Raw genomic sequence first — 13,173 nt, 5'->3', positions numbered from 1 at the left:
ACATTTGATACTGCAAAATTGAAATGTTTGCCTCACAAAAAGTTTGTAATTTTTAATATGTTTTAACATGATACCTGACTGCAGTTCAAGAAAACAAATATTTTACATTTTTTGAGTCTGTGACCTTCAAAGGACCAGAAAATAGCTGCAGGCCAACCAACCCATGTGCCAAGCAGCCCCAGTCTCTCCTAGTTGCATATTCCAGTACTTTCAGTCATTTGTGACATAAATGAAGCACTTTTGCCTGGCTGTCAATCCCAGCACGCTAGCATGCTGTATAAAAACAATACAATGTGTTAGTCATTAAAAGACCAATTGTACGTGAGCTCTGAAGCACACAGCAAAGATACAGCATAGACTACACACAAGCTGCAAAGGCTTTTGATAAGTACTCCCCACGGACATGGACATGAACATCAATCAACAAAATGTTCATGAAAACCAAATTGCTAATTTAACACCCAGCTCCGCTTTATTCTCGAACAGTTTGCTAGCAAAACCAGAAACACCAGCGGTAACATTTCGCAAGGCAGTTGTTTCAAAAATATCACACAACAATCATTCACGAGAAAGACTGTTTATTGTGCACGAGATACATAATTGTACGAGCCGCAGCGAATCCCGCAAATTCTTCTCTGCAGTGTAAAGATGTTCATACCGGGCAAAAGGTGGATAAAGAACGTCTGTGGAAATTGATCATCACTAATTCTACCCCAGGTCTGCTACAGCATTTTAACCTGGCTCGGCAGTGTACCAGCTCGGATACCCCCCCCTGGAACCCCCAGCCCCCCCCCCCCCCCCCCCCCCCCCCCCCACTCAACTTACTCCAATGACTGAACCTTGCACTGCCGCACCTTGCTAATAATATATTTATACCGATCCACTGTCTATATTGTTTATAACTGTCTATACTGTTTATATCACATTGTATTGTATTCATATTTATCAATATTGTATTCATATTTATTCACTTATGTACATACACCTTACTGCACTTTACTGCTTCTTTTGCACTTCTGGTTAGATGCTAACTGCATTTTGTTGTCTCAGTACGTGTACTCTGTGCAATGACAATAAAGTTGAATCTAATCTAATCAGTGTAAAGGCAGCTTAAGTTAGCCTAATGTTAGACAATGATTGAGTGTGTACATAACGTTACTTTTATAACAACCATTTTTTATTCAGTAAATAGTCAGTGTTATAGTTGGCGTGGCCCAGGTGCCAACTGACTGACGTCACACAGGTGACACTGGTTGGATCCGGTTGGATCTCTGGGAAGTGAGGTCCAAAATTCACCTACAATTACTGCTTTTCGCCATTGGTACCGCCAAAGAGAACGAAACAGAAATCTTCGAGATTGTAACTTTAAATTACCAAATTCATTGAGAGGCAGAGCAATCTGTTGGATTGACCTTTATCAAACGTCCTAGCTAGATACAGTGAGCTGAACTATAGGCTAGAGAGGGGTGGGGAGAGGTGCAGCCTGAAGAGATGAGTCTTCAGTCTGCGTTTGAAAGTGGTGAGATTCTCTGCTGTTCTGACCGTCACGGGGAGGTCATTCCACCAGCGAGGGGCCAGGACAGACAGCAGACGGGAGCGGGAAGTGCAGACGCGAAGAGGGGGAGGTGCCAAGCGTCCAGAGGTGGCCGAACGGAGAGGTCTGGCTGGTGTGTAGGGTCTGATGATCCTCTGAATGTACCCTGGTGCTGACCCCTTAGCTGCCTGGTATGCAAGCACCAAGGACTTAAATTTGATGCGAGCCATAACAGGCAGCCAGTGGAGGTCAGTGAGCAGGGGGGTGACATGGGAATGTCTGGGGAGGTTGTAGACCAGACGCGCTGCAGCATTCTGGATGAGCTGCAGGGGTCTGATGGCGGATGCTGGCAGACCAGCCAGTAGCGAGTTGCAGTAGTCCAAGCGGGACAGGACCATCGCTTGAACCAGGAGCTGGGTTGCGTAGGTGGTGAGGAAGGGGCGGATTCTCCGGATGTTGTACAGGAAGAACCTGCACGTTCGACTCACCGCCGTGATGTTCTGGGAGAGGGACAGTCTGTTGTCCATCACCACTCCAAGGTTTTTTGCGGGTCTTTTTTTTTTTTGTCTGTAAAACTATAGGTCATAGCTTACAAGTAAGATAGCGATTATGAAAGTTAATTGTTCCACATTGTGGTACTGTTTTAGTGCTAACGTTAGCTAACGTTAGCTGCTTTGCATGGTAAATCATAGAAAGATATGATGCGTCACAAAAACTATTACACTACTAATGCTTACATTACAGTGTGACATATTCTCATTATAAAATACCACTAACCTATTTAAAGACACTCAATTTCAAAAATGACGTATATAACCGAAATATTTGAGCAGTAATACTTGCATAGCAATGATGAAATCTTATCTGTTTTCAATAGATGGAGACAGAGACAGTAAATCAATGATATTTCTATCCGCTTCTGTCTTACACCAGAAAACAATGTCAGCTAGGTCTATCAGCAAACATATGGCTTAGCTATGCCCAGAAGTAATAATAATAATAGTATTTTCCAAGAAATTATGAAAAATCGTTGACAATGTTTTGTTAGGTGCAGCGTCTTTTACTGCTACCACAGAGTGAATGCGTAAGTGAATGCGATGATAACAAAACTTTTGATTATGCTGACCAATAAAACGCTATTCCAAAAGCATAATTAGACATGTTATACTTAGAAAGCTTATGCTCTCACCTACTGAATGAATGGATTGTCAGTCAAGCCAGACTGTATTAAAAAGGGCAACAATGCCGTAAACAACACGTGTGGTATTACGCACAGCTATTTTTGGAAGGTACCCAGACATCACAAATGCGCGTATATTTCACAAGCGAATTGTCCAAGACAATATATGACCACTCAGTCTCTTCTTTCTTCTTCTTCATCTTCCAACCGGTGCATTCGCGCCACCCACCAAAATTAAAAACGCAAAAAAAAAAGCACGAGCTGTTTGTACGTTCTGGGCTACTGTAGAAACATGGCGGCCTCCGTGGAAGAGGACCCACTCACTCCCTATGTAGATATAAAGGGCTTATTCTAAGGTAATGAAAACACAACGATTCTTATTTTCAGGGGATTATACACTAATTAAAACATACTTATGAATATTATATTCAATTTCATTCCGCTAGATGCCACTAAATTCTACACACTGCACCTTTAAGAAATGTATATTTCTTAAAGGTTATATTCTATTATATTATATTATATTGTATTCTACAACAATATTTACATCTATTCTAAAGATGATGTTCAACTGCCATAAAAAAGAAAATGTTACAAACATGGGCAAGTTACAGTCCAAAAAAAAAATTCATGAAAGAAAATACCGGACCACAGCCTGTTCTCCCAAATAGTCCCCAGGAAACCAAGATTGCCATCCAAAAACCAAAAGACTGCCTAATATTCCAAATGCCAGGTGAGCCGTCAGACAAAAATGTCAGGTCCTGCACACACCAAACGCCACACAACACCATACCCAGATGCAAAGTTCTGATTCCTCAGATGGAAACTGTAGATATCCACCCTGGAATGTACACCACAACAGATGTTACAGGCTGATGTTAAGCAACAAGAACTAATTTCTTAACGAGCTAAAGACAAGTCTGCATTCTTAAGTAGTTTCACCAGGGAGTGGGGGGATAGTTGAGAGAGAGTGGGACAAGGTGGCTCTGATTTGGTGAGGCATTAAATGTCAGGGTGTGGTTGCAGACAGGGACTGTCTTGTCTGAAAACCATTTTACTTTTTGTTAATGATGCCCCCAATCGGTTTCTTCGCTACTATTGATTTTTGATGATTTGGGCGTGCTCTCAGATAAAAAAGGCTCTGCTCTTTAAAACATTTTTAACTTTATCAAAGCTGACCTAACTCCTTCTCAATTTTGTCCAAGCTCTTATTGCTATTGTAAAGATGGACAGTCTTCCACACATTAATTTTTTCTCAGACATGATCCCACTTCCCCCTCCTAAATGTCACTGGAACAAACTTCATTCTGGTCTCAAAATTTATATAGCAAAGGAAACGTCCTTGTATTAACTTATGTACTCTAAAGCGTTAAACAGCAGCTGATCTCATCTTATTTTAACTTTTTTTGCACTCTGTGCTGTGAGCCTATGGGGTACCTTGGGTAACAGCACTACCGCTACATCCTCTTTATACAGTACTATGCGGGGGGATAACTTCACAGGGTTTTGTTTCTTCATTATATTCCCATTTTTTGCAACCTTCTTACAAGACTATTGTTCAATCTGTATGGAGTAGAGATCTTTCAGTTGAAGTTGACTTTGCTTGAGGTAATATTTGGCAGAATTTACTTGTCACATGGAAAAATCCAACCATCAGACAAAACACTTTTTTGCATAGAATTTATCTTACCCAGAGAAAGCGCTACGCCATGAAGCTCTCCTTCCCTCAAATTCATTTTCCCCCAAAGCAACTTGTACACATTCTGGGAATGTGCTGAGGCAATTTTGGTTTCGGATTTCTTTAACCTTATAAAATATTTTATGCAAAAACATTTGTACCCTTGCTATAATGCTCTTGAACGAATATTTGGGTCTTGACCTTGCACTGCATCAAATAGGCTTGGCTGGCCAGAGTTACAGCAGCCAGGAAGGTTCTTGCTGTATGGTGGAAGCCACCACTACACTCTCAAATATTCATTGGATTTGCACGTTTCTTGATATTGTTTACATGGGGTTGTCCACGGTGCGGATCCACGGTGCTAGACAAGGGGTCAGTACTCTCATGGGAACAAAACTAAACTCTCTTAAAGTGTAAAGAAAGTCTATTTTTATTTATTTATTTATATACTGACATTTGTTATTTCTCTGTAATCCTTTGTGGAGGGACAGGAGGGAATTGTCACCATATATGGAATGGGAACAAGGGAGACAATTATTTTTATTCATAAAAATACCAGTGGTTTTCATCTTGTGGTGATCCCTCTGAGGATTTGCTGGTTTACCCTTTTCTTTACGGTAGTCTTTCAAATATTCTTGCCTCCATCCTGGAGTGTGTTCTTCATCTGTTTGACAGATGAATAGGGTTTTTTTCTTCACAATAAAGTAGTCTTCAGTCATTCACAACTGCAATCTTCCATTGTCCGCAATTTTGTTTGCTATTGCTGAATTCACCCGTGCGTTCTTGCTTCTTAACAATGTACTAAACAGTATTCATAAATAATAATATATTGTCATTTGTGCATATCATTGAGAAGAGATATTCTTGTTTTTTTCATGGAAATTTTGAAAAAAATTTTGTCTTGTGTCAGCTGATTTTGTGACAGAAATTTTAGGCTGTTTTAAATCCAAATTTAGTACGTCACAGTAGTCACTGTCATGTTGTGCTCACTGCCTGTCTCTGTGTTTGTCTGTCCTTCTCCATCAGCTTGTTGAACCTGGTATTCTGCCACACCACTGTGACTTGACACTTGAGGACGGGCTGGTGACAGTGACACCACGCTGCCTTGAAGCCGAGACCTTGGTGGATGGCCATCGCATCTCAGAGACCACGGTGCTACGCAGTGGTGCTTCACTTCAGTTTGCAAATTCTCATGTGTTTAAGTTTGTGGATCCTTCCTATGACCGAAGCCTGGACAGGATGGCCGGGGACTTTGTACCTGGGATGAGGAGCGGCCATAAGTCTGGGTAAGTGTGGAGGAGGGAATGCAACTATTTTAGCTGTCGAAATGACAAAGACAAATGGATGTATTTGAGATTTCTGCCCACAAGATGAGGTTAAGAGAACAGAACTGAAGAGGCATAAAACATACCCAAAGGTGAGACATGCCTCATTTTCCATAGGGTATGCGGTGCAAAGGCAAGCCATTTGAAGCCATTGTTTCCCCTACAATTTCACCATTTATCTCAAGTCCTGCTGGGTTGCAGGTTCTCTGTACTCCAGTAATGTGAAATTTGGAGGCTGCATTAGTTATGTCAAGACAAGTTCAATCTGGTGGTTAATGGAAACTCAAAAATCAAAGAGAATGGAAATTAAGATATATCTCATTTTGTTCCTGTTTCAATATGACTTTTTTGTTATGTGAATTTAAAGGGGTAATAAACACTAAATCACATTTTTTGAGTTCTACAAGTCAGTATCCTGTCTCCACTTAATACATTAGTCCTATTGTTAAAAAAATAAAAATCTAATTAAGCCCTGCCACTGCAAAAAAAGAGCCATGCACTGCCCCCAAAAGGTGAAAAGTTTAGTTTCATTTCGCCTGGAGCCCAGCCCACATCGGTGACGTAGAAGGTTCTTCTCCACCCTTCTTTATTGATAGGTGAGTATTATGTATTCAAACTAATCTAACATGACCACACAAATTACCCTGCTCATTTCAAACCACCTTTTTTTGACCGCCTGGACAGTGTTTTTTTCCTTTAGATTAGCTTAGCTAGAAATTATTTTGTCTATAATAGTCTTATTAGCAAAGTGAAGATAGTAGGAATTACAGGAGGTATTTCGGAGTGGATTTGGAACTGGCTGCTGGGTAGATTGGTGCTGGGACCACTGCTGTTCCTCATTTATGTCATTGACCTTGATAGGGACATAGAAAGTACATTAGTCAAATTTGCAGAATATACAAAACTTGGAGGCCCACCGAATAGTTTGAAATATACTAAAGTAATCCAAGAAGATTTAAACTAAATCCAGAAGTAGGTGGAAACCTGGCAAATGAAATTCAGTATAGACAAATGTGAAGTTCTGCATGTGAGGAATAAAAACATTAGGCAGGATTACTTTAAGGGAGGAACAAAATTGTAATGTGCTCAGTTTGAAAAAGACTTTGAAATGTTTGAAATGGTTGATCAAAGCCTTTCATTTATAGGCACTGTGCTATAGCAATAAAAAAGGGCAACTTCATGCTGGGGTATATAGCCAGAGGTATTGAGTGAAAGTCCAAGGAAGTTATACTTATCTTGTCACAATACATTTGTTGTACCACATTTGTAGTATTGTGTGCAGTTCTGGGGACCATACTACTGTACAGAAAGATATAGAGGCTCTGGAAAAGGTTCAAAGAAGAAACTAAATTGATTCCTGATATAAGAGATAAAAGATATGAGGAAAGACCTAAGATGCTTAATCTCTTCACATTTAGTAAAAGGAGACTTAAGGGTGATTTGATTGTGGCTTTAAGGGGATTAACAAAGTGAACTACAAGAGATTTGTCAGGTTCAGTTTTGTTAGTAGAATGAGGGGACTTAAATGGAAATGATCAAAAGGTAAATTCCATACAGACATTAGGAAGAATGTTTTTACGCAGAGAGTAGTCAATGTGTGGAATAGCCTACCAGATCATGTAGTAGAGGCAGAAACTCTGGGGATTTTCAAGACTAGGCTTGATACAGTGTCAGATACTATCTAGTCTGTAGGTAATCAGAGCACAAGGTCAGTTGGCGAGCATTGTTGGGCTGAATGGTCTGTTATTTTCATTCTGTTATGTTATGATCAGGTTTTTTCTTTTCTTTATCACATCCCAGACCAAGCGATTGAGGGGATCATACCCGGTCAGCGGGATGATAGGCACACAGTGCTGTTCTCAGTCCACTGCCAGAATTCAACTTTACCTACAAAAGTTGTTTTGATATTACATTTTCTTGGAATGTCACAGGAACAGGTAAATTATTTGGAAGGGGAAACACATGTTGATGGCTGTAGTGAAAGCTTCCAGAACCCACACTTCATTTATTTACAAAATGTTCCTCTGTAAAAGGTCACATTTGGAAGAATTTCAGGGACAGGATCGCAAGAATCTCTCAATAATTTACTCAAGCAGTGACGTAAATCACTGAACAACACTTGAGATGCATTCAGCAGTTTTGCACCCACAAGTTACTTTATTATCCCTGTGCTATTCCCCCCAACAAAGTAGATACAACAAGGTACTACTTTGGAAATAGTTGTGTTACATTTCTGGTTGCTCAGACATATATGCTGAAGCAGGGAACAAGTTAATTCTTACAACTCCAATTGCTTGCTTGTGAGGTTGAGGTGCCTGCAACCAAAATGAGACTTGGTTTGCTAATGACATGCAAGCTGTTTAAGCAAAATAATGTGATTAAGAGAGACTGTCACTTGATGAAATGGTTGAATGTGTTGTGTACTGCCGCAGTGACCTACTTGGAACTTGGTGGTTTGACGGACGTCAGAAATGCTCCAGAGCCGTGTGACTTTAACTGCTGAACTGATTTTGTGAGCCTGTCAATGAGTTATCTAAACAACATTTTTTCTGAAATTCCTGAAAATAGAATGCTCCAATTTGTGGTAAAGCCACAGTCTGACTTTCTTTTTTAACCCCTTAGCGCACATGCTAAATCTTGCCAATCCTTGCTCATTTAGGGGGTACCCTATTTAAAGCTTTATAACTCCAGATGTGAACATCACAGAGACTTGAAAAATGGTTTAAATGAAGCAAGACATTTGCACAATGTACAATACTAATGCAGATTAGTTTATATTCATAATTTTGGAAGAAATAAAGTGCCACAAATGCAATTGTCTAGACAAAAAATCAAAAATGAATTTGCACTTTTTTAGTTTGCAATGAAATACTGAGAGATTGCATATATACAGCAGGTTAAACTATACTTGTGCTGGATCAAAAACTTCTTGACCACAAGTTCATAAAATCTAAGGGTGGATATGTAGAACTACTATAGATGTATGAAGCAAAAACTAAGCAGTGTACCCAGGGTCTCCAAATCTATCCAAAATGTCTAAATTATGCATTGCTGTGAATCACAACATATTCATGTATTTCACTAGAAATCAACTGTTTTGACTCAAGAAAATCACTGTTGCATCATTTTCAAGTCGGAATTACAAGCTTTCAGTCCATACAGTGGTCTAAAACATCTAGGGGTCCAGAAACATATCCAAAATCTCTCCAAAATTAAATAAAATGCTTTTTTTCCACTATAAAGCATATAAATTAACCCCTTATGAAGGTTTAAGATTAAACATTGCTACCAGATTTAAAAATAATGCAAAAATATTGTCACACAATGCGGTACAGTACCTAAATGTGTAATAATTAACTCTTGTATGTATTTCTATACTCTGTACTCTCGTATGTTTTCTTGTATGGGGATGAGACATTACATTACATTACAGGCATTTAGCAGACGCTCTTATCCAGAGCGACGTACAACAAGTGCATTAGTTCAAGGTGCAGAGGTGCAAAAGAAACACACTAGAGTGAAGTAAAGATCGTAGTGCCAGAAGTGACCACATAGATCAGGACTCCAACCCTGTAGAGTAACCTGTTCAGCAAACAACAATCCTACCAAGTACAAACTAGCACTGGAATCACATTTGCCTAATCAGACAAAAACAATCCTGCCAAATAAAAACTAACATAATCATATTAGCCTAACTAGGTACATTGAGCTAAACTATAGGCTAGGGAGGGGTGGGGAGAGGTGCAGCCTGAAGAGATGAGTGTTTAGTCTGCGTTTGAAGGTAGTCAGATTCTCTGCTGTTCTGACCGCCACGGGGAGGTCATTCCACCAGCGAGGGGCCAGGACAGACAGCAGACGGGAGCGGGAAGTACAGACGCGAAGAGGGGGAGGTGCCAAGCGTCCAGAGGTGGCCGAACGGAGAGGTCTGGCTGGTGTGTAGGGTCTGATGATCCTCTGGATGTATCCTGGTGCTGACCCCTTAGCTGCCTGGTATGCAAACACCAAGGTCTTAAATTTGATGCGAGCCATAACAGGCAGCCAGTGGAGGTCAGTGAGCAGGGGGGTGACATGGGAATGTCTGGGTAGGTTGTAGACCACATGAAAACAATTTTCAACCGTCCACCACGTTTTGACAGTGTTCCAACTCTCACGTCATCACTGTTGCATGCTTCACAAAAACTATTACACTACCATCCAACGCTTACATTACAGTGTGAAATATCCACATTATATAACACCACTAACCCATTTAAAGACACTCAATTTCAAAAATAACGTATATAACTGAAATATTTTGAGCAGTAATACTTACATAGCAATGATGAAATCTCATCTTCATGTTCAGTAGATGGGGACAGAGACAGTATCAATGATACTGTTCTATTCGCTTCTGTATTGCTCCAGAAAACGATGTCAGCTAGGTCTATCAGCAAACATATGGCTTAGCTATGTCCATAAGTCCTCAATAATAATAGTATTTTCCATGAAATTACAAAAAATCGTTGACCACGTTTCGTTAGGTGCAGCTACCACAGAGCGAATGCGTAAGTGAATGCAATGCTAACTATATTTTCGGTTACGCTGACCTATAAAACGCTATTCCAAAAGCAGAATTAGACAGGTTATACATCGTTAGAAAGCTTATACTCTCACCTACTGAATAAATTAATTGTCAATCAAGCCAGACTGTACTAAAAAGGGCGACGACGCCATAAACAACATGTGTGGTATTACGCACAGCTAATTTGGAAGGTACCCAGGCATCACACATGCGCGTATATTTCCCAAACGGATTGTCCAAGACAATATATGACCACTCAGTCTCAAAAGGGACATCTCTATGCGTAAAACCAATGGTAAGGTTGTATATTTATTCAATATTTAGTCCCAGATATTCACTGTAAAATTACATGATATCATTTTTAAAAACCTTTTCTCGTTTATTTCGTTATTCAGTGAGCAGCGTTTTCACTGCTGTATAGGCATATCTTAGGGCTATTGTCGGGTTTATCTTGTTGCTATGACGGAATACGATTTTTTAGTGGTGAAATAATATTTTTATGAATGCCAAGATAGACAATATTGTCCATTATGTCATGGGTGGGGGGTGTTTTCTAGATGAGACTGCAGGGAGGGGATGCGTGTTAAATGAACGACCAGAGCGACAATGGTGGCACTGCGAAACTCCGTATTCGGCATAGCTGTCGTGTATCGTCTACTAATGAAAGTAAAACAACGCGTTTATGTTTTTAACTCGTACTTCGGTTACAGTAGCACTGAATGTCTGAGTTCAGTAATCTCGGCACACTGGCGTGCCGACCACTAGGGGCTTTGCGCTAAGAGGTTAAAGGCGAGAGTTTTTTGTTTTCAGACTGGTAGAAAGCAGAGAAAGAAGCACAGAGAAGTTTTACAGCTGAGAAATTGACATGGTGTGGGGTAACAAACCCCACCTGCGCGAGTGTTTGATATGGCTTGAGATTCGGTAGCCCTATGGACTGCACCACATGCCTCACCAGCTAGATTTGGATCGACCCACCTTTTAAGCCATTTAAAAGGTGGGCATATCTTGATACTGTGGAAGAAATCATTTTTAAACAGAGCAGTTAGCAAAATTAAACAAGCAGTGGAACAAAACTGGAATGAGTTGCATTTAAAAAAACGGCAAACCGATCTTTGCAATCAAGGCCATGACTGCTGCAGTTGTCACACTTTGGGGTAAATCATGTAAATATGAAAATCTCAAATTAATTTCAGTTCTTTTTGTACATGTAATTAACTTAATTCAGTTACCCTTTACAAAGCATTGTGGCAGCCATAAAAATATATTTCCACCTTATTTTTCCTACAGTTTTGCCATTTTCAGTTGTGCCATCTATACAGTACACAGTAAATGATGCACAGTACTACAGGAGATATATCGTCAGGTTGCCCATATTCGAACACTTAGCTAAACCCGGACACGCTCCCTTGTGTCGTATGTCCTGTCCTTATCATTGAAAATTTCAAAAGGACGTGGGCAAAAACAGTACTTGTCCCATATTTAGGGTAATTAAACTATCTTTGTGCAAAATTTCATGTCCATACAAACATATATGGGCATATTACGAAGTGTTTAATAAACATCAATCTGTCCAAGTGCATAAAACGGGCCAATTCCGCACTGGCGACGATATCGGTAGGGTTGACAGTCTACTTTTGCAGGCTTTGAATGGGGGTGTCCATCTATGGGTAGGCTAGCCATGCGGCTGGGAAAAAAATAAGGTTAGCTGGCCTTACAATTCATATATGTATGTGTTTGTGACCAGTGGTGCTTTGTTTCAAGCTGTTTATTTTTCAGGTAAACAGACATGGAACAATGCAGGCACACATTATTATACGAAAATAGCGAAAAATCGTCTGTCTATGGGCAACCTGACAATATACAGTCAGGTCCAGGTTTATTGGTACCGTTGATTAAAATGAGCTGTATAAAATAAACACACACAATGATCTACATTTTCTTCTCATACATATGGGGAAAAAAAATTTTTTTTACCGGTTATATTGAGTAATGCTATTTTTTTCCTTAAAAACATAGGTGTCATAAGTCCCTTTCACACATGGAACCCGTAACATTGCCGGTTCAATTATCCAGGTTAGGTAGTGGTTGTTCCCCATTCACACATAGGTCTCCAACAGTCGAGGCCAAAAGCTTACATACACCTGGGCTAAAGACATTCAAACACATTTCATGTTACCATACATTTCCTGTGTTAAGTCAATTAGGGTAACTACTTTATTCCATAAGAGGTCATTTCAAAATAATAGCTAAGAGACAGATTTATTTCAGCTTTTATGTACTATATCAGATTTTCAGTGGGTCAAAAGTTTACAGACACTTTGTTAGTATTTGGTGGCATTGCCTTTTAATTGCTTAACTTGAATCAAATGCTTGGGATAGCCTTCCACAAGCTTCTCACAATACTATGCTGGAATTTTTGCCCATTCCTCCTGACAGACTGATGTAACTCAGTCAGGTTTGTGGGCCTCCTTGCCCGGACTCACTTTTTCAGTTCAGTCCACAAATTCTCGATGGGATTGAGGTCAGGGCTTTGTGATGGCCACTCCAGTACTTTCACTTTGTTGTATTTAAGCCATTTTGTTAAAACTTTGGAGGTATGCTTAGGATCATTGTCCTGCTGGAAGAACCAGTTGCGACCAAGTTTTAACTTTCTAGCTGATGTCTTGAGGTGTTGCTTCAGTATTTCTAGATAATCCTCCTTCCTCATTATGCCATTTATTTTTTGAAGTGCACCAGTCTTTTTTACAGCAAAACACCCCCACAACATGATGCTGCCACCCCCATGCTTCACAGCTGGGATGGTGTTCTTCGGATGAAAAGCCTCACCTGTTTTCCTCCATGCATAGCGCTGATCATTATGGCCAAACAGTTCAATTTTTGTTTCATCTGACCTGA

General features: G+C 40.0%; 1 protein-coding gene across 11 annotated transcripts in view; it reads left to right on the top strand.

Moving 5' to 3' along the window:
- LOC118234553 (afadin-like) overlaps nt 1–13,173 on the top strand; it is a 210,204-nt gene that overhangs the window by 79,499 nt on the left and 117,532 nt on the right. For all 11 annotated transcript variants that reach the window (XM_035431235.1, XM_035431224.1, XM_035431207.1 and 8 more), the window contains one exon: nt 5,419–5,678. In XM_035431235.1, the coding sequence (XP_035287126.1) occupies nt 5,419–5,678 (260 nt within the window). The remainder of the gene's footprint in view (nt 1–5,418; nt 5,679–13,173) is intronic.

The sequence above is a fragment of the Anguilla anguilla genome, chromosome 1 (assembly GCF_013347855.1).
Source record: "Anguilla anguilla isolate fAngAng1 chromosome 1, fAngAng1.pri, whole genome shotgun sequence".
Taxonomy (NCBI): Eukaryota; Metazoa; Chordata; class Actinopteri; order Anguilliformes; family Anguillidae; genus Anguilla; species Anguilla anguilla.
This window is presented reverse-complemented; position numbering and strand designations above follow the sequence as displayed.